We start from the raw sequence: 25,148 nt of genomic DNA, 5'->3' as shown, positions 1-25,148 counted from the left end.
AAATCGGCTCATTCGCGAAATTAAATTCCGCGAAATTTGCCATTTTTAAACTCTGATTCGCGAAATTAAATTCCGCGAAAATTTCTTCTCGCGAAAATTTCTTCCCTTAAGGTAGCATTATAGCATGAGAAACTTTTGTCTATAAGAGTTTTAAGTAAAATCAATAAATCTAGGTTCAGACTGAAATTTTAATTTGCGGGCTTAAATGTTTTTAAGAATGATCTTTTGTTTGTGTTTGTGTTTATTTATTCTGTTATTTGATCGTATTGAAACAAAAAAGTTCATTTCTGTGATTCCAGGTGTAATAGCAACGAACCGATAGCGCAGTTGGGAGAGCAATCGCCCGGCAAGCGAGAGGTCGTGGGTTCAATTCCCACTCGCTTCGTTACCTTTGAGAAAACTGGGAAGTACATTAGTGCAGGATCCGTTTATTCCTATAAGTAATACGCACTTGATTTCACTCATTGTCCAAAGTTTATGTTATAGAAAAATTCTCATTTTCCTAAGATACTATTTTGAGATTTGCCATTTTTTTTTTCTTGCATTGACAAAAACGATAAATACATAACTATTGATACCCTAAAAGCAGACGTGTGTAAAAAACCCGATAAAAATCTCATTTCCGAATGATGTTTATTGGTTGAATTTTGTATGACTTTCACCAAAAAACATTTCTCTATGCAAACAAAGCTTATGTTCAACTTTAAAACATACTTCCCGTATTACAGATCCAGAAGGTCAAATGGGAAAAAATCCTCCCCGTCGGAGTTGTGAACAATCTAATTTTACAAAGTCGAGTGTTCACGAGTATAACTAGGCTCAGATATGGCAAAAATTTAAGCATATACTAAGCATTAACGAAAAATGTATTCTCCTGATCTTGGTTGGTATTTTACGGATTTTTTAAAATTACCCTAAATCTTTGCTTGGGATAAAAGCATCCTTACAAGCATTTTCCAGCCTTGTCGGGCCTTCCTAAGCATTTCTGAGCCTGTTTTCGATTTTTTGTACGCTTAAAATAACATGTATGGGTCAAAAAGATATCATCTGGGAAAAAAAGCTTCATTTACAAACCTTGAAAAAATTTGCGAAAGCTTTGCACGAGTGTTCTAAGTAATCGATCAATCGGTTCTCGTCTCTCTTGCATGAGAAATCATCCACTTCGTTCATCATAAAAATTTCACGGAAATATCCAAGCCACGTGTTACTTCGATTCTTCTCTTTATCGATAGCTTTACAAATCTTGTGTCGTATACCCATCAAAGTGTTTGACATCTGCTGACAGAGCTCCAAAGCCTAGGGTAGAAAATATAATCATTTTCATGTGCTCTTGTTTAGTTTCCTGTTTTTTTCTCGGGCTAATTCATTTGCATAGCCTGTTCAAGGAACAAGTTTGGCCCAATGACCTATAAAAATCCGTACAAACCAATAACCAACAACCGGTCTGACTCCTCTATATAAGTAAGTAAGTTTGCGACCATATGTGAGGTCGCCACTCCTTTCCCTGGATTTCTATAATAGTCCTTGAAAATTCTCTTAAGTTACTGAGCATCAAGTAGAGAGAAATCAATTATAACTTTAGAATCTTTGGTTTGACCCGACTAGGGTTCGAACCCACAACATTGTGCACCATGGTCATATCTTCAACCTTCACGCTACGGCAGCTATATAATTCATATAATCAAACTTTTTGTTACGTAATTAATAGAAAAACCTACGTGTCGGTTGTTCTCGATATTGAAGAGTGTGGTATTTCCTGAGCCATTAAAAACACTGTCATTGTTCTGGAGCTGGTGCGATTGGGATGTAAATCCACTTTTCGATTCAGTTTTGTAAGGATTCGAGAGATAGGAACCTTGACCTGCCATGCTATCCTCGATACCTTAAATAAGAGTAATGTAATCAGAAATATAAATTTGATTTGACCTCTTCAAATAGTCGAACGTGCGCACCGCACTGGGCTCAACTTCAGATTTTCCCGTTATTAGAAGGCCCAATTGTAACATTTCAAATATTTAGTATTAGGTAGCAAATATACTTTGTCCGTTTTGGCTGAAATTTGGTACACTTTTCGTTTTGGTGAAAAACTCGTCCCCAGGCCCCAAAAATCAAAATTTTCAAAAAATGAAAAAAAACACCCCCAGATATTCACCCAAGGAACAAGTGTGCCAAATTTCAGCCAAATCCGACCTTTTTTGAAGTGTCCAGGCTGCCAGCCTCGTTTTGGTGAAAAACTTGTCCCCAGGCCCCAAAAATCAAAATTTTCAAAAAATGAAAAAATCACCCCCAGATATTCACCCAAGGAACAAGTGTGCCAAATTTCAGCAAAATCCGACCTTTTTTGAAGTGTCCAGGCTGCCAGCCTCGTTTTGGTGAAAAACTCGTCCCCAGGCCCCAAAAATCAAAATTTTCAAAAAATGAAAAAAACACCCCCAGATATTCACCCAAGGAACAAGTGTGCCAAATTTCAGTCAAATCCGACCTTTTTTGAAGTGTCCAGGCTGCCCCAAAGTTTTAGCCTCGTTTTGGCGAAAAACTTGTCCCCAGGCCCCAAAAATCAAAATTTTCAAAAAATGAAAAAAACACCCCCAGATATTCACCCAAGGAACAAGTGTGCCAAATTTCAGCCAAATCTGACCTTTTTTGAAGTGTCCAGGCTGCCCCAAAGTTTTAGCCTCGTTTTGGCGAAAAACTCGTCCCCAGGCCCCAAAAATCAAAATTTTCAAAAAATGAAAAAAACACCCCCAGTTATTCACCCAAGGAACAAGTGTGCCAAATTTCAGCCAAATCCGACCTTTTTTGAAGTGTCCAGCCTGCCCTAAAGTTTTCGGACGGACATACATACATACAGACAGACAGACAGACATACATACATACATACATACAGACATTCTCAGATTATAGCTCAACTGAAGTTGAGAATAATCACGTCCCTTTCGGGTCAATCTTGTGTAAATGGCTTTCGAAAGTTTTCTAAATTTGCTTTCCTCGATTGCCTTAAAAGGGACGAGCTAATTTGACGTACAGAAAAAACTGTAGTGAAATTTTTCATAATTTTAGTTTTTCAACAAGGGATTTTAGACAAAAACGAGGGGTCGTTTTGAATTTTGAAAATACTTAAGCTGTGTGTCCACTAGCAAGTACTGAGTGGGAAAGCGGGAAATACTATGTTGTTTCTTGGTGAGTTCGACTTTGATAGTTTTCAAAAAGAAGCATTTTAAGGATTTTAAGTGTTTTGACGTCGATTGGAATTTTCGTTATTTCAAGGAGATTCGAAAGTTCAATTGACATCTACTGAAAATCAAATGCTTGAAGCCTGAAAACTTGGCCTACAAACCTTCGAAAAAGTCGCAAAACGGAAAATCTTACTGTGCAGAAAAAAACCTTAACGTCTAGTTTAGGCTATTTGACCCTGGAAAATTTTTCGTGAATATTGCTTTCCGACGTACATATCTAGAATTAAAACGTGTTTTTTCTTTTTGCGTCACAGCAAGACAGAGAATAACATCCCAAAGAGGGCCGTCCTGAATTATTTGCGACAACAAATTCGCAAACAAACTTATTTTTAGCTTTAGAATTCTCATTATATTGTCTAGCTGATCAAAGGGGATTTTCTTCATGTGATAAATTTAAAAAAAAATTCAAGCAGCAGGTTATATTGTCTAGCTGATCAAAGGGGATTTTCTTCATGTGATAAATTTTAAAAACAATTCAAGCAGCATAGGGTCCTGTTTAATGACATTTGGTAATAAACAACGACACAACCTACGACATCAATAATTTAAAATTAGCAAGAAAACAAGATCACTTTCAAAACATACAGATTCATTTGAACATTTTGATTTCACAGCACGCTTATGTCCAAAAAGTTGACAACTTGAATTATGAGCAGTCAGTGAAAATCTTATCTGATATCCCGATGGCGGACGCTAAAGCTCTAAAGGAGCGGAAAAATTTCCTATCGGAGATGATTGATCCACCTTTGATGTGCCGGTTCAACTACCCTTGTGCGTAAACCTAGAAATATTTCAGTTGGTCCCACTAATCCCCGAAAACCCATAATCACTGACGCGGTCTTGCAAAATTCCGTAACGAAAACCTTCCAGATGTTGAAATTTTCCCGACCTTCAGAGCTTGAGCGTGTTGGATGAGAATTTCTGCATATGGGTGCCCGATACTAAAATCTTAAACCAAAAATTAGCAAAGGAAAAATATGATTGAATACCTTCATGTAATATTTCCATTAGTGCAGGCTGTGATAAGACCTATAACGATAAAAACACGTATTGTAGAAGCTTATAGAATGTCTTCCGATCATTCTTCTGAGCACTGACTGGTTGATTTGGCCCAATTACATTATAATTTTGATAATCGACCGATTAGAATGATTTGAGAGGCGTAAGGGGTGTGTAAAAACATCAGCATTGTGAAGGCACAGAAACAGCCTTTCCGTCCACTAGCATTGGCCATTCAACGGTCGAAACGAATCATTGGTAATTACATAGGACCACCGCACTCTGATAAAGACTCCCTGTTGGTCTAAAGTTATATAGGTCGTTAAATCCAGTAGCGTAGGCAAGAGGGGCGCAAAATTTGTGTAGGAGAGCATATTTTTATGACACGGTAATTATCTTTTTATATTATGAATATATAATTACTGTGTTATAAAAATTTGTTCTCCAACACAAATTTCGCCTCCCTCATGTCTACGCTACTGAAGTCTAATCGTTAAAGAGGAAAAATCAGTCTACATTACCTATATGGACCTCTGAAGAGCGCCTATTTGAAGAAAACTGCAAAACCTTCTAATAAACCAACACACCCTAAAGAGTGGCGCTCATTGAATGGAATATACGGGTTTCGAATTGTTTCTGCGTTAATTTGCACGAAAAAAACTTGCAACAACTGAAACGCTTTATAAAATACAGTAAAATAAAAAAAAAATAAAATGGAAAAATGGTTTACAAATGATAACATTTATTGGTTTTGGTTACCTGATCATGTTTTCTTTCGGAGTCAAAAAAAGTTCAAGAAAGCATCATCTCAGTTTTTCTATTTGATGATATATCCCACTCCTGATTATCTTTTCAACGAGCACAAAACCAAATCTAATTCGAATTCTATAAAAATTTCCAGCCTTTTTTTGTCTCCGCAGCAGACAAACTTTAATTCGAAACGCGTGTATTATTTTTATTGTCACGCGTTAAATTGGGAAATCCTCAGCGTTCGTTTAAGGGCGGAAAAGATGGCGTTTTGAAGTCGTTTAATGGCGTAGTACCGATAATAAATGTAATTTCGAAATATCAAATATTGAATCTGGTTAAAAATTATTTTTATAAATCAGAACAAATACGTCAGTGTAGCAAGAGATTTTAAATTATTCAGAAGTGAAAATCTGTTTATTCGTTACTGTCATTTATTCATTTGAACAACACAGCATTGCAACATCCAACATTGTGACGAAAAGACTGAACATATAAATATATTATCATGGGAGAGAGAATCAGTTTGACTTTTGCGGAGTGTGAAACGTTTGTGTCAAAGTACTGTAACGTAACATTTTGGCATTGAGCCAGTTTGCAGAGTGTGAAACGTTTGTGTCAAAGTCAGAAAAAGTCGAGTGCAGGTGCAAAATTTGAGGTTTTCAGGTGCAAGTTCAGGCGGTTTTTTAACCTCGAGTGCAGAGTTTAGCTATTTTTTCCTCAAGTGCAGCTAATTTTAGCAAGTTTTTGCCTTTTTGGGCGAATTTCCTTGTCCTGACCAAAATTTATCAGGTGCGTTCTTCCAGTGCGGAATTTTTCCTCGAGTGCAGCCTTACCGTACTCTGCAAACTGGGCATTGGGAACTAGTTAGTAAAATGAGGATTCATTAAAGTAACGAGGAGTAACGAGGAGTAATCAGTTTGTAGCCAGTACACGTTTAAATGGTAGTTTTTAGACCAAGTTGGACAGCACACGTTTTTTGCAAGGTTAAACTACATAAGAACATAAGGCTTCGATGGCCAAAATATTAAGAACAAGTTTAGAACATTTTAAGGCTTTGCGGACTCTGAAACACCCGACTTTTAATATAATGGACAAAAATATTCAAAAAATGGCGAAAATAACACCCCTGTCTCACAGCCCCGGTTGAACTTTTTCCCACAGTGGGGATAAAAATTTCTATCGAATCCCCAATGGGGATAGAAATTCTATTGTTCCAGAGCTTAAAATATCCAGTGGGAATTAGTAGGGGGAAATTTGTAAAATCGCTCGATTTTTTTAGTCAAAGCACTTGTTATACATTTTTGGAAAGCTAAGGGGTAGGGGAATCAAAATAACTTAGGTGCCAATTTTGTTTCGGACACTTTGGTGTGATTTTCGGACAAATACGACAGTCTCGGGCAAAAATCATAGGGTGAAAAATTAGTGAAAATTTTAACTTGAGAAAACGGAGACCTGTTGTATATTTTTGGAAAGCTCTCAAAAAATTAAGATTAGTGATATATTGCGAGTATAGGTGATTTCAGTACCTAACTCGAGATATTGAGCTTCCGAAAGCGCTAAAACTGGACAAAACAGCTGTTTCTGGCTGAAAAACACTGTTTTTAAGGGTTAATATCTGGAGTTAGGTAAAGAAATCACCTATACTCGCAATATATCACTAATCTTAATTTTTTGAGAGCTTTCCAAAAATATATAACAGGTCTCCGTTTTCTCAAGCTGAAATTTTCATTATTTTTGCACCCTATGATTTTTGCCCGAGACCGTCGTATTTGTCCGAAAATCGTACCAAAGTGTCCGAAACAAAATTGGCACCCAAGTTATTTCGATTCCCCTACCCCTTAGCTTTCCAAAAATGTATAACAAGTGCTTTGACTAAAAAAATCGAGCGACCTCAAAAAAACGAACAAATTTCCCCCTACTAAATGGTTTTGGAAAGCAAATTTTTGCATTGAATTTCGAATGGGGATGAAATCAAAGTCAATTTCCTAATGGGTTGAAATTGCAGAGTATTTTGTCCACCGGGGACGAAATTTTAGCTAAATTTTTCAGTGGGGCTGGAGTCCTAACGGGTCTGTGATACAGGGGTTTAAAATAAGAACATGTTAAGAACATTTTAGGCATGAAACTCAAAAAGTTAAGAACATCTTAAGGCTTCAAAGGTTTTGGATATTCTTATAAAAACAAACGTGTACTGCGAAATTAATATTCTATTGTCTTTTATTGTCATAAGTCCTCCATGCCAGCAAAAAACAATGATAAAGATTCATGCCCAAGAAAACGTTTTGTGAAACAAAGATGCTACTTTTCCCTTGGTTATCCTGTTTGTATGTTCTTATCCTTACTGGCACGGCTTACGGACGGCAAAAACAAGGCGAACTGACATTAACGGATGTTCGCCGAGACCAGAAGCTAGTCTCTAAACCAATTGCATCCATCCCTGTTAGCAAAAGGAGTCCAGTGTCCTGTTTAACACATTGTTTGGCGCGTGGTGGCAAAGCATTTAATGTTAATTTGGAAAAGGGTATTTGTGAGATTTTGGGAGAATCCAAAATGGACGATGATAGTTTAGACATGAAAGAGGAAAAAGGTTGGACATACTATGGACCAAAAAAGCGAACTCCAACAGAGGTTTGTACAGCAGATGAAAAAAAAATTTTGTTACTAACTTTGTTCTATTTGTCATATTTAAAATACTCTATGGCAATTCACTTAGTGATGAGTTTAAAAATATCCGTTGACATTGGGTCTGTTTATATAACTACCCATCATAAAATGTTCAGCCCGGGTTAGTTTACTAAGCGAACTAACTAACATGAACTACAAAAAAATTAGCCTAGGATCAACTTTTTTACGATAGCGCGATTAAGTATAACTCGGAAGTTCCTCAAGAGGAGAATTTTCCGCGGGGATTTAATTTGGCGGATGGTTTCAGAAATTAAAATAAGCGGAAATTAAATTTGACGGATGAAGGATATTTTTGGTCAAAAAACGCTTTAATATAAGAAAAATACTGTTTTAAAGCCTGAAATGACAAACAATTGGGGAATGAATAAATACTACAATTTAAATTTTGCGTGAATTTAATTTTGCAGGCGATGTGAAAAATTAAATTTAGCGGGAACTTTATTTGGCAGATTTTAATTAGCTAAATCAGCCAAATTTTCTTTCCGTCAAAATTTCTTCCTTAAGTTTGCAAGAGTAGAAGAGCGTATCTCACGTATAAAGTAACATATAGAACCTCCTACGGCAATGAATTTTGAACATTCCGAAGATATCGGGTCTGTGTACAGACCATCTCTTATCACATTTTTAAACTCTTTGAAACTCCATTAATTTTTTAAGATTTCGAATTTTGGTGATTTTCTTTCAAAATAGTTGCCACAAGGTCTACTTAAATCAAAACTATCAGACAGGGAAGTTCATTCTGAAGTAGATTTTCACTTTAAGTTAAAGATTTATTCTGCGCATTTCTAATTCTACACAGGACTATGAAGATTGTTACAAAGTGACGTCATTGATCAATCAAAAGGAACATTGTTGTCCCAAAGGACGGAACGGAGACAGGTGCCAGTACCAAGGTATAGTATGACAAAATGGTAATCATGACATTCATGACGTAATGTATTCTACGGTTGTTGCCAGAGGTGGCAGGTTTTGAACAATTTTTCTCTAGTTTAAATTTACCCCATTCTGGCAAAAAAAACGAGTTGCTTCCGTGAAAATCGTTCTGAATATCACGAATTTAGCGGCCCTCACTTCAAACTCAACCCCCAGTAATTAAACTACTACTTAATAGTGGTGCCAACAAAAGCTAAAACTCACAAAGTAATATTTTGTTCATTTTTATGAATTACCTCGACTCGGGATTTCGACACAAGGGTTTTAGATTGCCCACGTACATTTGTTGAAGCCTACTAAGTAAGCATAAGAACAGGAATTCTAAAAAGTCATACAATTTAAAAACAACCTCCACGTGTTGCCTTAAATATTCTATTCTGAATTCTGCAAAACATTGAAAAAAAAAAAATCTTTCTTATTTCACAGCCACCTGCGCTCACAAATACTATGGTGCATGTCATGGCACAAACGATCTGGAAATTTCAACTTCAAGGAAAAAGTTTTTAGGAAGTTTCTCATCAACTCACGACTGCTTTCAACAATGCAAAATGTAAGTGTTTAAATTATTAATTCGAACACGGAAAAGTACTGCCGACCAAGGAACTTTTAAGATTGTTGATGATAAACTTTGATTTTTACTCCAGGTAACTAATTTTCGCGGCAACTAATCTTCGCATTTTTGAGTGTCTACCACAAAAATTAGTTCCGCGAAATGTATTTTTGCTAAAAATTCTCAAAAACCCCTGAATAGGAATATGAAAGAATTTCAGCAAAAAGTAAGTGTCGATCGCGAAAATTAGTTGCACTAAATGGGCCAATTTAGTACCCTCGCACCGGGAAAATCAGTCCCCTTAAAGTATTAAAGAGGGCTAAGTTAAAACATGTTTTATTGAAATCTTCAACCTCAGAAGCATTGTCTTTAGTTTTCAAGCATCCTGGAATCTCATTACATACTGTCAAGTCCGGCAAAGAAATACACCAGCAATAACTGTATCTAAACATATGTCCCTTTTTTTACATTTTTTAAAAACTTTCCGTAGTATCTATACACGAACATAAGGCTTCGTTGGCCAAAATACTAAGAACAAGTTAAGAACATGTTAAAAAACTTTTAGGCTGAAAAAGTTAACAACATCCGAAAGCTTCAAAATTTTTGGATGTTCTTATAAAAAAACACGTAATCATTTCTACAAATTTATTATCTTCTTTCTAAACCTTGCAGCCCGGAAGAGGGGTGGGGCTGTTGGTTTGTAGACCGACGTAATAATGTGGCCAAAAAATCGGCGCTTTGAAAACGACCCTTAAAGGCTTTCAATGCAGTGACTTTCCCTTAAATGGATAAATTTTTTGCAAGCAAAATATTTTCGCGACACAAACTTTTTTTTAAATAATATAATTTTCGTGGGCCTCTTTTTCAACTAATATTTTGTCTCATTTTCCTAGGGGTTTTTGAAAAATTTCGGAAAAACTCGCGAAACTTACGAAATCATTGCATAAATTAATCCACTTGGTTACATAGTCAAATTATTCATTTTGCCTGACCACTCCATAGGCTTTTTAGTCACGTGATTTCTAACTTGAAAAAGAGGCTCCTCCGAAACTATTAACAGGTTTTTGGATTAGTATATGTAATCACATGATAACGAGTGCAATTCGAGAATAATTGCACGAGTGACTTTTTTGTTATTAATTTTCCGAGTCCGAAAGGACGAGGTAAATTCGAAACAAAAAAATCACGAGTGCAATTTTCGAATTGTACGAGTTATTATGTGATTACGAGCTAATCGCACAATTTTTTCACTACTTTTACCCCGTCAGGAAAGTAAATTACACTGAAAGTTTTACATTTTTCTCTTATCTTTATGTTTTTTTTTTATTGTTTGCTTAAAGATTTTCTTTCTCAAAAAATGAATTTCGAATGCAATTTTAAAAGATTCGATAAAAACATGTAAGAAAAAACATTAAAGTCAATTTTGTAAACATTGGCGCCTCATTGAAGAGTGTGATTAACGATTAATTGCTCTCTACAGAATGCAATTAACGATTAATTGCTCTCTTTGAAGGCGCGCCAAAGAAGAAAAAATAACTCATCGTGCGATTACTGCTATAAATTTATTCATTCTTTGCCACGGAAAGTCATGTGATATGCTTTTCAACCAATAGGATTTAATTACTGCGAGGGGAAAACAAACAAACACTATAAATTTATTCATAGGGTTGCTAGGCTTTTTGTATCCTGATTTCCCCCAATTCAAGTTTTATTTTAAATTATATATGACTTATGATATATTTATGACGTTAGCATGTAGTGTTTTATGACAGAAAAGATGTTCACTTTCTTCTTTTCTCTCATCAATGTCAATATGTAACAAAAACTTTGACCATGTGACAGCTTCAGTATAAACAAGATAAAACTTAATCCGAAAAATTGATTTTGTCATGGATCTATGTGTCAAGTCGGATCACAGGCAACAAAATTTTCATTTTTTGAAAAACTTATTCACTCCTTTTTTTATAAGCACAACGTTTATAAGCTGTAAGCATACTTCGATTAGAAAGCATACATCCAACCTGAAATTCAAAAAAATTCGTGCAGCTATTTTAAAACGCTGACCTTTTTAGGGTTATTTTTAAAGCTGTTTGAGCTTTCTTAGGCCAAAGATTTTCGCCTGCGGAGCCAAATTACAAAGAAAACTTTCATTCTTCGAGCCGAATCAATGTTCCGACTTAAAAATTCGAATTTTTCATGAACCCAAAGAAAATCAACAAATCTAAACATATCAATAAACATAAATGAAGAGTGAAAATATACCAAAATTGTAGTCTATACCCATAAAGACACTACATTCAGATAAATGGTGTGTATGTGTGATGTTTTTACATGCTTTTTTTATAAGAACATCCAAAACTTTCGAGGCCTTGGGATGTTCTTATCTTTGTGAGATTTAAGCCTGAAACTTTCAAAGCCTTATGTTCTTAACTTGTTCCTTATATAGCATGTATAGAACTTTAGAATCATAGTCCGTATAAAAAGCCCTGGTATGGAAGCCTATTGTTGTAGCTTTTTGTTAACTTTTTTCTTTGTTAATAACGATTATAAAAATCGATCTGCTCAGTTTTCGATCACGTTACCAAGTACTCCTCTTGGGATTGGTTTAAGATTTAATCACATGATTAACAAGTGATACTTTTATGGACCTACCTGGTTATGCATTTAACACATATATAATTGATATCTACATGAGCGTGACCATTAAACAATCATTCAGAACACAAATAGTGACAATCTATTAAAATTAGTCGTTTGTTTCTTATAAAAAAACGTTTCGAAACCAAAATTTCATGCTCTTGAAATATTTTTTCATATTCAAGACTTCGAGAGCAAGTATCTCATCAAAAAATTCAGTAATTTCAAGAACATTGATGTATGCTTATTAATAGTGATTCTTATAGATAAAGATGCGTCTTTTGAGCTGAAAAATTCTTTTTTTACAAAGATCTGCTTGAGCCATCTTTTACCTACTTTTCATGCAAAAAGTCAGAAAAAAACAATGATCCAATATTTCACAAAATCCAAAAAGACCTTTTTTAGCCGTTTTTTAGCTGAAATTTACCCCCAAATTTTTTTTCCAAAAATCGAGTTCCGCCACATTCGATGGTTTATAGTTATGCATCTTTGTGCAAAAAATCATAAAGAATAAAAGAGCCAATCTCGAGAAAAGCTAATACCTAAGTAATTGATAATGTGCCATCTTTTACCTATGATGGTACCCTACTTTCATGCAAAAAATCAGAACAAATTAATGATCTAATTTTTCACAAAGTCCAAAAAGCCCGTTTTTTAGCCGTTTTTTGGCCCAAATTTGCCCATTTTTTTTTTCGAAAATCGGGCTCCGTCACATTCGAGGGTTTATAGTTATGCATCTTTGTACAAAAAATCAGCAAAAACTAATGAGCCAATCATGAGGAAAGCTAATAACGAACGAACGGACAAAGGTTAATTTATAGGACCTCCACCGGGGTAGGTCCAAAAAGTGGGCAAAACAAGATAATTTCTCTTATCGTTTCTTAAACGGACTATGATAGAACATGAAAGATTTTTAATTTATCTTCATATTTCACAGCCACACCTCAAAAAGCCCTGATGGTGCAGCATGCGAATCATTGGAGACTGTAAACGGCCACGATTGTTACGTCATTCCAAGAGGAGCCAAATATGGAAAAGCGACTATAACACACGGAGCTTATTACGCGAATTGTTGGGTATTCACTAAATGTGATGCAGGGAACAAAAGTAAATTTCAATACACCTTTTCGACCGTAACCACCAATTGCCACGCGGGCATTTCTTGTCCGCTTTATCCCACTAAAACCGTCTCAGTCCTTTTTTCGCACCTATAGACAATAGAAAAATGTTTCAAAAAAGGATTGGATCGAGTTTAGGGGGATGATTAAATAATTAAGTGGCACGCGCCTGACCGCGCGACTACGGTCGAAAAGGTGTATACACTTTTCTCTAAATCCATAAAATAATTGCGAGCCTCGTTCTCTGAGACTTGTTGCTACGATACTTCAACGTCGTCAGACATAATTAATGTTTGCAAGCGTTTGCAGTTTTGAATCAAATTGTGGAAAACGGTCTTTTGGGAAAACATATTACATGTTAAATGTTGGTTGAAGTAATTATTTCATTTGAAAACGAGGCCCGCAATAATGCTGATTAATCTCGAGAAGTGTGTATATCACTGTGACTTTATTTTGAAAGGAACTGGAAAATTAGCAAAAAGACCCTTGGATAAACTTTACATAGCTTAAAATGACGTAAATGACTTCGTAAACAAACTGTGTTGATTTTACTTTTTTGTTCACACATAACTTAAAATGACTGTGGACTTACTATATACTAAAATCAGTCTTTTAACCTACTTAAATTTTAAAATAACTTTTTACCCCCTGGAAAAATAAAAAAACTCCTTTAGACCCCCTGGAAATATTCGTCCACTCCCATGTATGGATACAGAATGGTACGGCCCAATGAGAGTTGTGTACACAAAAAAGATTGCTAACTAATCAAACTAGGTTTAAGTGTCTTGTCACCAATGAAGAAAATAACTTTCAAAATATTCAATTTCCAGTTTTGACTTGCGATAAAAAGAAGGTGCCTGACGGATAAGAAAAGTCTAAACTAGCTGTACTCTTTTTATAGCTTTAAGTTGTCATTTTGTTCATCGCGAGGCAGTCACTGGTTCCGGAACGACACAATACTCCCTGGGCGTTTTCAATTCAAGGGAGCTTTGCGCCCATGCATGTTACAAGAAGAAAAGAGATGATACTCAAAACATCAATGCTGTTACATACTATGGTGACACAAAGTAAGTAAAATCAATTCACCAGTGATTATATCTGAGACATTCTAAAGATCTTTATAATAAAGTCTAATTCAAAATAATCTAATGTAGACGGCACAAATGGCTTTGAAAATTGGATTGGTAATCTGCAATCATCGTCAGAAAATAATGGCAAAAAAGGAATTTCGCTCGAAATTTTAAAAACCGCAAGTAGAAATTTAACTGAACCCAACTATTTGAAGATTTTTTGTTAAAAACTCTGAATAAACATGTTTTATCTTCTTTCCAGAGCGTGCACCTGTTACTCGGGCGTCAGTTCCATCAACGCTGCAATACCGACAGATCCTGAGACAGTTTCGTGTATCATCAACACTGAGTCGTCGAAAAAAGGTGAGCAAGTTTAAACCAGGGTGGACAAGTGTTTTGCTGCCAATTTTGGGAATTGACTAAGGTTAACATAGCCTAAGTACTACCTTCTATTCTTTGTCGTGCTATTTGAAAACAATACATTGGCATTGCATTGAAAGAGGACATTATGTCCCTGAAAGAAAAAACAGAGTATGAAATATCCAGATGATTAAGAATTCGCGAGAATACAGAATAGTTATCTGATATTTAGTCTAGCAAGCTAGACGACTAATTTATACATAGTAGAAATAAAGCAAAAAGTAATGAATGGAACAATTTTAGTCGTCTAGAAACCTTTGTACACTAACTCCAAACAAAAGAAAAGTGTCAATATTGCAATTGTAATTTTTTCCTGCTCAAAATAATTCTCGAGAAAAAAAATATGTGTGGATTTGTGTATTGAAAGTTTTTCATTTGAGTTGATTTCGTTTTGAGAGTTTGTTGTTGCTTGATAAATTGTTTTCTCGCTACGCAAGTTTCTGCGTAGCTAGCCCCTGTAGCTATAAGGCTGGAACACCGGATTCTTCCAGTCGTTTATACAAACTAAATCCCGTATTATTATTATTAGTATTGGTATTATTAGTATTACACGCATTATAAACGACTCCAGTCTATCTGATATTTTGATGACGGCCGCCCAAGCAAAGAAGCGGGCCAATTTCCCATCGGAGAGGAATGTTGCATCGGCCTTTGATAAGCCGTAATCCCAGTGGGGTTCAAATTTGCGCGTAAAGTTGAAAATATTGCAGTTAGACCCACCAATCCCGAAAACAAGGAATGGGTTACCAGGCCTCCCGTTGCAAAATTCTTAACGTGGTCTTGCAAAACTCCGTAATGTAAACCTTACAGATGTTGAAAAATTTTCCCGACTTTAGAAGTCAGTCCGGTTACTTTTGATTTTTAGACACAAGCATCACTGTTCTCGCGGTGGATCATTCGAGTCCAACTGTGGGAAAGTATTTCAATTTTGATCGTCACATAATTAGCCTGGGCGATCACGAAGAACGAAGATTTCTAGCCTACATTCCACGAACAAAAACAACCGCGGAAGTTAAAGTCTGGGGTTATGTGAATGGAGGAAGTCGAGGAACAGCTCACGGCAGATTTGCTTCGTCTCCAGCAAATGGACAATGGAGAGTTGGAGATAAAATTGTCCCTATTGATCTTTCAAGAGGTATACTGTATTCACTTTTTGCAGGAAACGTCTTGGTTGAAAGTCCTCTCTCCTCTTCTATGAACTATCAAAGTCGCGTTCTTTACAAAACAAAAGAAAGTCCGAAAATATTTACTCTGAAACCATCAAAATATTTCGTATCCTATCTAATATATCATTCAGGCAAAAAGCATATAGCATATTTTTTATAGCATGTTTTTATGAGATCACTTCATCTGTTTACTTCATTTTTGATGGTTTCAAAATGAATATTTTCGGACTTTATTTTGTTTTTTAGTTTTAAAAATTATCGGCTGGTTATGGAATAATGATTTACTTTCGGTGAAAAGTAACGTAAGAATGCGATTTTTTTTTACTTTCTATATTCAGCTAACTTTCCTCTTCCTTTTGAGCGCTTTATTTAGGAATGGCGGACGAGAGCGGTAATTTTGCAGCCCTAATTTACGCCGGCCCTTTTCGTCGTTGGCGTAATAAGGGCCGGCGTAAGTGATCGGAATTAAATTAGTGTCAGGCTTAAAAATGGAACAATCTATCGTAATGAAGGCCGGTTTAAACCAATATTTATGCATTTTTTAAACCGTTATTCTCTATTTGTATGTGTGTTTCAATATAAAAGCATAATACGATTACATGTAGAATGGCAGGAAATCATAACGAATCAATTTGGCTCCATTGTCCCAAGGACAAAATTAGCGTGTCTTTTGGGTTTTTCCCTCACTTTTTGTCCTATGAAATAAAAAAAGAAACCAGGAGACGCGCACTTTTTTTCTTGTGTTGGTGGGATAAAGCATGTTGCATTGCACCAACGCGAAAACAACTTCGTGTCCCCAAGCCTTTACAGTGTATTTTGGGAAGCTTTGAAAAAGGAACCTAAAAGGCTGCACGTATGGTCGGTCGTTTACCTTGAGTGCCCTTTCGTGATTTATTACGATAAAGCTCAAATTATCTTCTTTTTTATCAAGTAAACAATACTGTATTTTACGATTTCACACATACACATTTTCTATACTTTTCGTAACGTTTTTTTTTTTACTTTTTTCTACAGATTGATTTTCATCTACTGTAATATGTGTAAAACGAAATGTTAGATTGAACGATACGTAACGCAAGCTTTAAAGCCAGTATATCTATTCACGAGTCTGTTTGCTTATTCTGCAAAAACATTCCACAGCTCCATTAAAAATACAGACAATTCATTCCAATTCTTATTCCACACTTTGCAGTCAAAACATTGTAAAACTCTCTGGTTATTAAAATGTATACAGTATTACTGAAGAATTGAAGTGAAGACATTACAGTGTTGAATCGGACAATTAACTTACGTCACGCGCTATCTTTAGTTTTGATGATTGGTTGAATAACTGCACTCTCTATGCAAGCTCAGCATTTTTGATGCAGTGATTCAGACCTCGGAAAACATAATGTCAATCTGGCTTTAACATAAAATATATTAATTTATCCGTTATTATTCTAATCATAATTAGAATTTTCTCATGTATATAATTTTCTAGACAAAACTGTTTTTTGGTCACATCTTATGATTGTACGCAAATGCACGGTACAACTTTTTGATTTTTTTTCATATTTATGAAGCACTACCACTGCAACGTGCACTCTTCTGCACATTTGTTATAAATACTGATCGTAATGAAATATTTTGCAATTCACCGAGTCTCTTTCGCTGAAACTTAAAAATTATTACAGAAGACATAAATACACAATTCCCGAGATAAATCAACAGCAAAATAAATAAATAAATCTAATTTTTACGGCCAAGAAAAATTCCCCGAAAAAACAACTTCAATCACTTCTTAGAGAATCTTGCCCTCTTTATTTATCCAAAAAATCCAGAAAATACTAATGTAGTAATTTTGTACAAACTCCTTAAAACCCCATTTTTAGGCACTTTTTAGCCAAAATTTGCCTAGCAGAAAGAAATCGCTTAAGGATTGAACAAAAAGAAAACCCTTAGGGATTGATCCGGAAGGGGGGGGGGGTACTAGGGTTGGCGGATGAGGGGTATGTGCGGACGGGACCTCCGAAAACCGACACTTAGAGAGACTGATTTTTGCTGAAAAGGTGACTTTTAGAGAGACTTTTTTACAATTTTTTACTTAGAATAAAAAAAAAATTCCCAACCCTTAGCCCTTTAACTGCCCGTCGTTTTTTTTAAGGTCCGATCTATTTGCCGCGGGAAAAAAAAAAGGTTCGACCTATTTGCCACGGGAAAAAAAGAAGGTTCGACCTATTTGCCCGATGTCGGCATTTGCCGACATGGTCAAAAGGTAGCGATTTTGACTTCATTTTCTGAATAATATATGAAGTATCAGCCAAGGACTATAATTTTGAGTTGAACATTGTTGAATAGTTATTTTTCAACATAGAAAAGCTTTTAACTAAGATCTTTTTTCATTTCAAACCATCTAATACAAAATCTTTGTAGAAGTGTTAAATTTTTGGGCAAAGGAATGGAAAGTGCCGATGTCGGCAAATCCCGACATGGGCAAAGAAATCGAAAATGCTCATGTCGGCAAATCCCGACATGGGCAAAGAAATCGAAAATGCTCGACATGGGCAGTTAAAGGGTTAGAGAGACTGGTTTAAAACTTTCTGATTTTTCCGATCCTCAGAGAGACTTTGAAGGGTGAAAAAGCCGACCCTTACTGTCCGCACATATCCAGCACCCATTTTTGCCTAAGAACATCCCCCCCCCCGGGGATTGATATCTGGATCACAGCTAGATTCTATTCTTTTCGTATCAATTTTCTCACGAGAATAGTGAATTTTAATGACGTTTTCAAATCTCAAGACGACTTGAAAATTATTTTCTAACGTCGTCTTTTGGAGGAAGACGGTAATGGTTTAATTTTAAGATTTACGTCACGTCCTCATTCAAGTCGCCATCCTAGATGTTAAAGGTCCCTATTGTTTAAGAAGCAGAGTATTTAAGAGTATTAGGAATAATCAACATAATTTATGCATGTCACTGTAAACCCAATTTGCTTGTTATTAGCAACACGAAATGGTATGAACATTTCTAGGCGGAAACTCGATCCAAGGAAGGTTTTTTTTTCATTTTTCCAGGGGGTAAATATTTAAACTTCCAAAGGGTAAAAGATAGACTAGTAAACTAGTCGTTGAAAACAGACCCATATACAAAAAATTCAAGCTCCAAATAAAAAGAATCGAAGAGGTGAGGTTGAGTTTCTTTTCTGAATTTCAACGACTAGAAGCTTCTTCCCTCAAAAAACGTTGTTTAATTTTACAACCTTTTTTAGGTTTTTGAGAATCCATCCAACTTTTTTGACTAAATGATATTTCATAGTAACATTAAACATGGGAACATATAAATAAATGAGCATTTCCAAAAATGCAATAAACAGAAAGAAAAATAAATGTAATCCCGCACGGGTCAGACATACAGAAATCTGTATGTCTCTCCTTACGATTTTAGGTGAAGAAAAAAAGGCGTCGGAAGAAGCTTCTAGTCGGTTATTTTCCTTTTCTCTCACGCGCGCTGAATATTTAACTAGTGTTTACATTATTTGATTGACAGTTTTATTATAAGCAATACTTATACCGACTAGTTTACTAGTCTAGGTAAAAGACAGATTTTAAATCATCTACCCTCACTTGAAGAATTTTTCTAAGCGCTTATTTGCAAATTTTGCCATTTTCCAAGGGATCTTTTCTGGCTTGGAAAGGTTCGTTCACCCCCTGTATAGACCAGCGTCCGAGATTCAGAAAATGTCTTAAAAATGGTTTTCGTAGGGCACCCCTTAGATCAGGGCAAATTTTTGATATTATGCTCCTAATAGGGTGTAGAATTGACAAAAAAAAATTACCTTTCGATTCTCCTGCAGTTTTCAAGTGAATCGATTTTTAGTTAATCGATAGAACTTATCAAGGGTCGCCCCTTTACTAACGGTTTTTTCGAAGTTTGAAAATCAAATATCTGAGGCTACCAACGGATTCAGTGTGAAAAGTAGATAAAGAAAATGGGGTTATTTATTAAGTTTCGACCACCTGGTGCCGAGAAATGGCATTTTTAAGGCGAAAAATCGACGTTTTTGGCGTTTTCCAATGACATCAGCATTTTTCTGGGAGCTTTTTCCTAAAAAATCATTCCCATAGCTGGATAGCCCTGAATTAGTAGTATCCGAAAATGGTATGGTTTGTCAACTTTCGATGTCTAGATCTCGAGATATTTTGGTTTAAATATTGAAAATTATTGATATTCTTTGCTGAGTCAGCAGTTTTTCAGCATATTTACCCACCATAAAAATGAAATATCTCAAGATTGGAACAAACCACACCATTTTCGGTTTGTTTTCGGTGACACAATTCACTACCTCGGCCGCTGGTCTAGTACGGATATTAAAAGGAACAATCTAAATTTTTTCAAATTTTCCTTTTCAATTTTTGTCTTTTTGCCGAGACAGTTATTTTGTTCGTTAATCTTTCGGATGGAGAAGTGAAATATTTAGAAAGGTGAAGTTTTTTATTCAATATTTTGAATCAGTCTCTTATTGACGGTATTTCTTTAAGGAAAAGTAACGATTCTAAATTTTACACGAAACTTGCAAAATATAATCCTCGCGTAAATTAATCCACTTAAGGTAATTTAGTACGGATTGAATGAATTTCCCCTAATCATAAGTACGAAAAAATAGGTTCCGTTCCGGCGTAGTGGTGTGGTGGTGGTCATCGCTCTTGACTCCTGTCTGGGAGACCCGAGTTCGATTCCCACTGTAGTACTACGGTTCACTTGGCAAATGAACACACCTTCACCCGGGTCAACCCATACCATGTGAGGGGAATTGGGTACCACTACTCTGACACAAGATTGTGGGTGATATGCCAGGCATTGTGGTGTGTGGTGTCACTCATCCCGTTCCGGGCCTGCGACGAGCTTTATGCTCTCCCGCGTGGTTCGAGTGTCATCACTATGTCATGTCATCATGTTATCTGTGTCTCGCGTGTACAGAACCAGCGGTGTCTGGAGAGCGCAAAGCGTTCCAAATCGAAAGAAGAGAAATTCCCACTTCCCATTCCCCAGTGGGGAGGGCTCACATCTTCAAAAATAGGTTACGTTCTGAAAGAATTTATTCCCTCTTAATATTAGTACAACATACCTTATCGGGGAAAACTTCGTCGGGGAAAAGTGACGAAATTTTGGACACGTGACAAATATTTTCCCCGACGAAAATTTTCCCCAGCATTAATGCGTTTACCAACTACCAGCAAGTGACGAATTTTTCCCCGACGAAAATTTTCCCCGACGAAAATTTTCCCCGACGAAGTTTTCCCCGATAAGGTATTAAAAATAAAGTTGTTTTTTTTCGTTGGACTAAATTAGAAGAATGACTGTAAAAATTTGTATTTTCGATAAAAATCTCCATCTCTAATACTATGACTTGTATTTTCTTCCCCGCAGTCCTTGATCGGAGGTTGTAGAAAAGTGTACCCTACTAATGACGTAACAATATTTTATTATATTATATTTTAAAATTAGCCGACACCATCGGGAAATAGGATGTCCGCTAATTAGAAGTGTCCGCCTTTTGGAAACGTTTTTATAGGAAGTTGACTAGGAAATGGTCGGAAAAATAGAATTGCCCGCTAATCAGAGGTGTCCGCCTTTTAGAGTGTCTGTCAATTGAAGGTTTTTTACTCTATTCATTTTACAAAAAATAGCATTCACCGTTATGAGCGTGGACTATCGTGGACTGGGAATCAATGGAAAATATTTCAGCTTTGATCGAAAAGACATCGGTATGGAAAATAGAGAGGAGCTTTTATTTGTGGCATACGTCCCCCGTTCTTCGTATACGGGGCTCCTTGTGGCTTGGGGAAATATAGCTGGTAGTAACGGTAGGTGTGCATTATTTTTACAAGAGCCGAATAGTTATCTTAAGATGGTCTTAAAAGACTCAAGTTAATTATAAGTTATTAAGAAATTCATCGTTCTTCATTGTTTAACCGAAATCGAACCTTATGACCTTAGGTAAAATACATTAAAGGAAGAAATTTCGGCGGGAAAAAAAATCGGCGGATTTGGCCACCCCATGTCACAAATCCGGTCAGATGACCTCCTTATTGTTAAATCTGGCCAAAAAAAATCTTTTTTCCCATCCTTTTGGGTTTGTTGTGAGAAAATTAATAGACGCTTTTTTTATAAGAATATACTTTATAAGAATATTCATGATGAAATTGGTCAAAAAAATAAGAATATTTCCTCCTGTAAATTTGCCGATTATCTCCAAGCAAGGCTCATTACTTCTACAAAAATTAGTTCTATTTATACTGAGACGATTAATTTGGCTGAGACGAGCAATTTGGAAAATGAGCATTATGGAGGAGTGTACTTTCCATTCATGTTTCAATAAATAGAATCTCCTTCACAGATCACATTTTACGAACTTTTTGTCTCAGACGATTTTTCCGTCTCAGTATAAATGGAACTATTCATACTCCACAATAAATACATGTCTAAAACTTAGGTCGAATTTCGAACCTAACCTAACAATATGGCAAGAAAATTTTAGGATAATTTTCCCCAAATAGTTAATAATATCCATAATGAAATGAAAAAGCAATGTTCTTATAAAAAAAGCGTGTATGCCAATTGGAGTTTTGATGAAAGCTTCTACCAAGGAACTGGAAAACAGTGAATATTGTGCTGACCAAGCAAATTCTTCTTATGTTATGATAGGTAGTGCACACGGTAGATTCAGTCATATTGATAGACAATCAGCAGAGGGACAATGGGAGATTGGAGACCAAATAATTCCCATCGGTGATTTGCAATATGGTAAGTAATGGATGAATGGGAAAGTTGGGAACATTAAAAAAATACCTTATCGGGGAAAACTTCGTCGGGGAAAAGTGACGAAATTTTGGACAAGTGACGAAAATTTTCCCCGGCCTTAATACGTTTACCAACTACCAGCAAGTGACGAAAATTTTTCCCGACGAAAATTTCCCCGATAAGGTAAGGCTTCACCGAATAAGTTTGAGTAAGCCTCATTTTCAAATTTAAAAAAAATCTTAAGAGATTTTAATCTTCAAAGGTAACCACTATGAACAAATTTCGAAGAATATTGTAATGCAAGGATTTAGAATTAGTTTTTGGCTTTAAAAATATCATTTAATTCGCAGGAAAATTATTAAAGACATATAAAAAAACGCACATAATCATCTTATCTACTCTCGTCTCATTCAGAGGGTGTATCAAGGAAAAGACCAGGTCATTCATGCAGACGATTGAAGGAGCGCAACCCTGAATATAGAACCGGTTATTATTGGATTAAGACTAACGTCAACAATGAAAAACCTTACAAAAGGGTTTATTGTGAGATGGACAATGAGGATGGAGTAGGGTGGATGATGATAGGTAAGATAAAATCATCTTCCATAAAAGTCAAATCATTTCCTCGATAAATCCAACCATTTTCCCGAAAGGGTTCCATCATTCCCTCAATGTAGTATAGATAAGTAGGTAAGATCAAACCGTATCATCTCCCATAAAAGTCAAATCACTTCCTCGATAAATCCAATGGGCCATTCATTCCATTTTATATCCATACAGGGGGGTGGGGTGGACGAACATTTCCAGGGGGTAATTCGAGCTGAATTTCCAGGGGGTTTAAAAGTGTTTTTTCATTTTTCCAGTTTTTTAGTTTTAGGCCTAAAAGTATTTTTAACATGGTCTTATTTTTTCCCATTATAAGAGTACCTTTGTTCACTTTCCTAAGAAATTGAGTCCCAAAAACCTTAAAAAATTCTCAACTTATTCTTAAACATTTATGTTTTCATATAGTTTGTTTTTATACAAAAATGTGTGTTTTATGTATCCACCAAACAGGTCATACCAAAGTTAAATCAACAGAAGACCAACCAGATGTTGCAGACAGCATTGTGTCAAATATACAAAAAGGCAGTGGTTACCAAGACAGAATGAATAATATGAACGCTGTTTATAGCTTTTACGACTTGATGCAATTTCACACCTTCAATGAATTGACCGAGATTAGGTTTTCGTGTACTAAAGAATGGCACGGACGAAAAGTGAACATGGCCGTCAAAAATGAACAATTCCTTCGAAAGTGAGTTTTGAAATCAGCCTTTGCACACTCTCAACGAAGGACTGATTACATAATTTTAAGAGGGAGGGATTGGGCAGGGAGAAGTATTAACACGGAGGTTTTTTGATACCTTGATTCACCGAGTGTCACTGGTATCGATTGAGATCACTCAATTTTTCAGGCCCTGTGACAGTAGGTCTGGGCCTAGGAAAGTTACGAGCCTATGCCCTCTTTTGGACCTCGCCCGAAGTCGAGATCACAGATTGCATAATAAAGGTATTAAACGAGTTAAGGGAACTTATTCTCGCGGTTTTGGGTGTCTACCGCGAAATTTGACTAGATAGATAATGTTGTTATTCAGCGGCACGGTATTTTTCAAATAGCCCACCTGACTCTGATAAGCTTATACACCCAATTAGCATTATCAAAGTTGCTACCAATTCCGACAAATTTGCCCTGAAAGGTAATATACAGATATTATGAAAGTTTGACTTTCATTTTTAGGGTTATCGGTACAGGAGGATCCGGTATTCCTTGCTTCTGTCCACGCAGTGAAAACGGGAACACGCCATCGATGATTCGATTCTTAGAAGGAGACACTTCTTTGTATAATACAAACGATTGTACAAAATATAGCACGTCCGATACAGTTGTATGGGGTTTTTGTGTTTTTCGAACGAATTTTGTTCATGTGAATATCTATTCAGTCCAGCGTATGGAATGTGATGACTGGAGTTCAGACAACGGCTTCACCCCGCAAGGCGAATGGTGGTACTATGCAAGATGAGAACTTTTTCAAAATTTATAAAATATTGAATAGAGCTCCATTGCCCTCTGGATGAAGCAAATTGATCAGAAAGGGGACAAAATAAACATTTCGTATGGAATGTGATGACTGGAGTTCACACAACGGCTTCACCCCGCAAGGCGAATGGTGGTACTATGCAAGATGAGTACTATGCAAGATGAGAACTTTTTCAAAATTTATAAAATATTGAATAGAGTTTAAATTGCCCCCTGGATGAAGCAAATTGATCAGAAAGGGGACAAGAAAAACATTTCGTATGGAATGTGATGACTGGAGTTCAGACAACGGCTTCACCCCGCTAGGCGAATGGTGGTACTATGCAAGATGAGAACTTTTTCAAAATTCATAAAATATTGAATTAGAGCTCCATTGCCCTCTGGATGAAGCAAAATAGCACAAGCTTTAAAAGAAGACCTCAATTCCTCACCGACAATTTGATGATTATTTAAGGCCATTCTTTCCCTTCCTCTCTTCCCGCCGCAACAATATTTTCTTTTTATAAGAACCGGTAATTGTTGACGAGACTCGGCTGTTCTTATTTTGTTGGCTGTTTGAGCCTCAAATTGTTCTTATTTTGTTCTTTTTTATGGGTGACATAAAGTTATTATACCGGGTGCGCCACAAAAAAGTTTCTCTCTATGAAACAGATTTTCTCGAAATCGAAAAATTTTAAAAGAATCATTCCTATTCCATTGGAAAGAAGAAAGATAAACTTAAATT

At 36.0% G+C, this 25,148-nt stretch overlaps 2 protein-coding genes and 1 non-coding gene across 3 annotated transcripts in view; 2 read left to right on the top strand and 1 right to left on the bottom strand.

Annotated features, from left to right (window-relative positions):
* Positions 1-25,148, bottom strand: part of LOC136821982 (sphingomyelin phosphodiesterase 4-like) — a gene marked incomplete in the record, with an annotated part of 45,134 nt that overhangs the window by 8,738 nt on the left and 11,248 nt on the right. Inside the window, 3 exon segments of the mRNA XM_067078203.1 lie at positions 1,075-1,296; positions 1,719-1,882; positions 4,226-4,265. Coding sequence (XP_066934304.1) covers positions 1,075-1,296; positions 1,719-1,882; positions 4,226-4,265 — 426 coding nt within the window.
* On the top strand, positions 313-385 carry Trnaa-ggc (transfer RNA alanine (anticodon GGC)). Its single transcript has one exon. It is a non-coding gene; the product is annotated as a tRNA-Ala (tRNA).
* Positions 7,266-24,469, top strand: LOC136822003 (uncharacterized). The gene is made up of 12 exons (XM_067078225.1): positions 7,266-7,613; positions 8,470-8,563; positions 9,030-9,153; positions 12,728-12,897; positions 13,810-13,975; positions 14,241-14,341; positions 15,264-15,533; positions 21,231-21,411; positions 22,253-22,347; positions 22,759-22,929; positions 23,401-23,641; positions 24,125-24,469. The coding sequence occupies exons 1-12, from the start codon at positions 7,281-7,283 to the stop codon at positions 24,405-24,407; spliced, it is 2,229 nt and encodes a 742-aa protein (XP_066934326.1). The 5' UTR covers positions 7,266-7,280; the 3' UTR covers positions 24,408-24,469.

This window comes from Clytia hemisphaerica, unplaced genomic scaffold (genome assembly GCF_902728285.1).
Source record: "Clytia hemisphaerica strain Z4C2 unplaced genomic scaffold, Clytia hemisphaerica genome assembly, whole genome shotgun sequence".
In the NCBI taxonomy this organism is placed as follows: domain Eukaryota; kingdom Metazoa; phylum Cnidaria; class Hydrozoa; order Leptothecata; family Clytiidae; genus Clytia; species Clytia hemisphaerica.
This window is presented reverse-complemented; position numbering and strand designations above follow the sequence as displayed.

Excerpts from the sequence above, each read along its gene's own strand:
- LOC136822003 (XM_067078225.1), top strand. The coding sequence starts at position 7,281 with ATGCTACTTTTCCCTTGGTTATCCTGTTTGTATGTTCTTATCCTTACT. Across the intron at positions 13,976-14,240 it reads ACATACTATGGTGACACAAA|AGCGTGCACCTGTTACTCGG; the intron begins GTAAGTAAAATC and ends TCTTCTTTCCAG. Across the intron at positions 14,342-15,263 it reads CACTGAGTCGTCGAAAAAAG|ACACAAGCATCACTGTTCTC; the intron begins GTGAGCAAGTTT and ends TTTGATTTTTAG.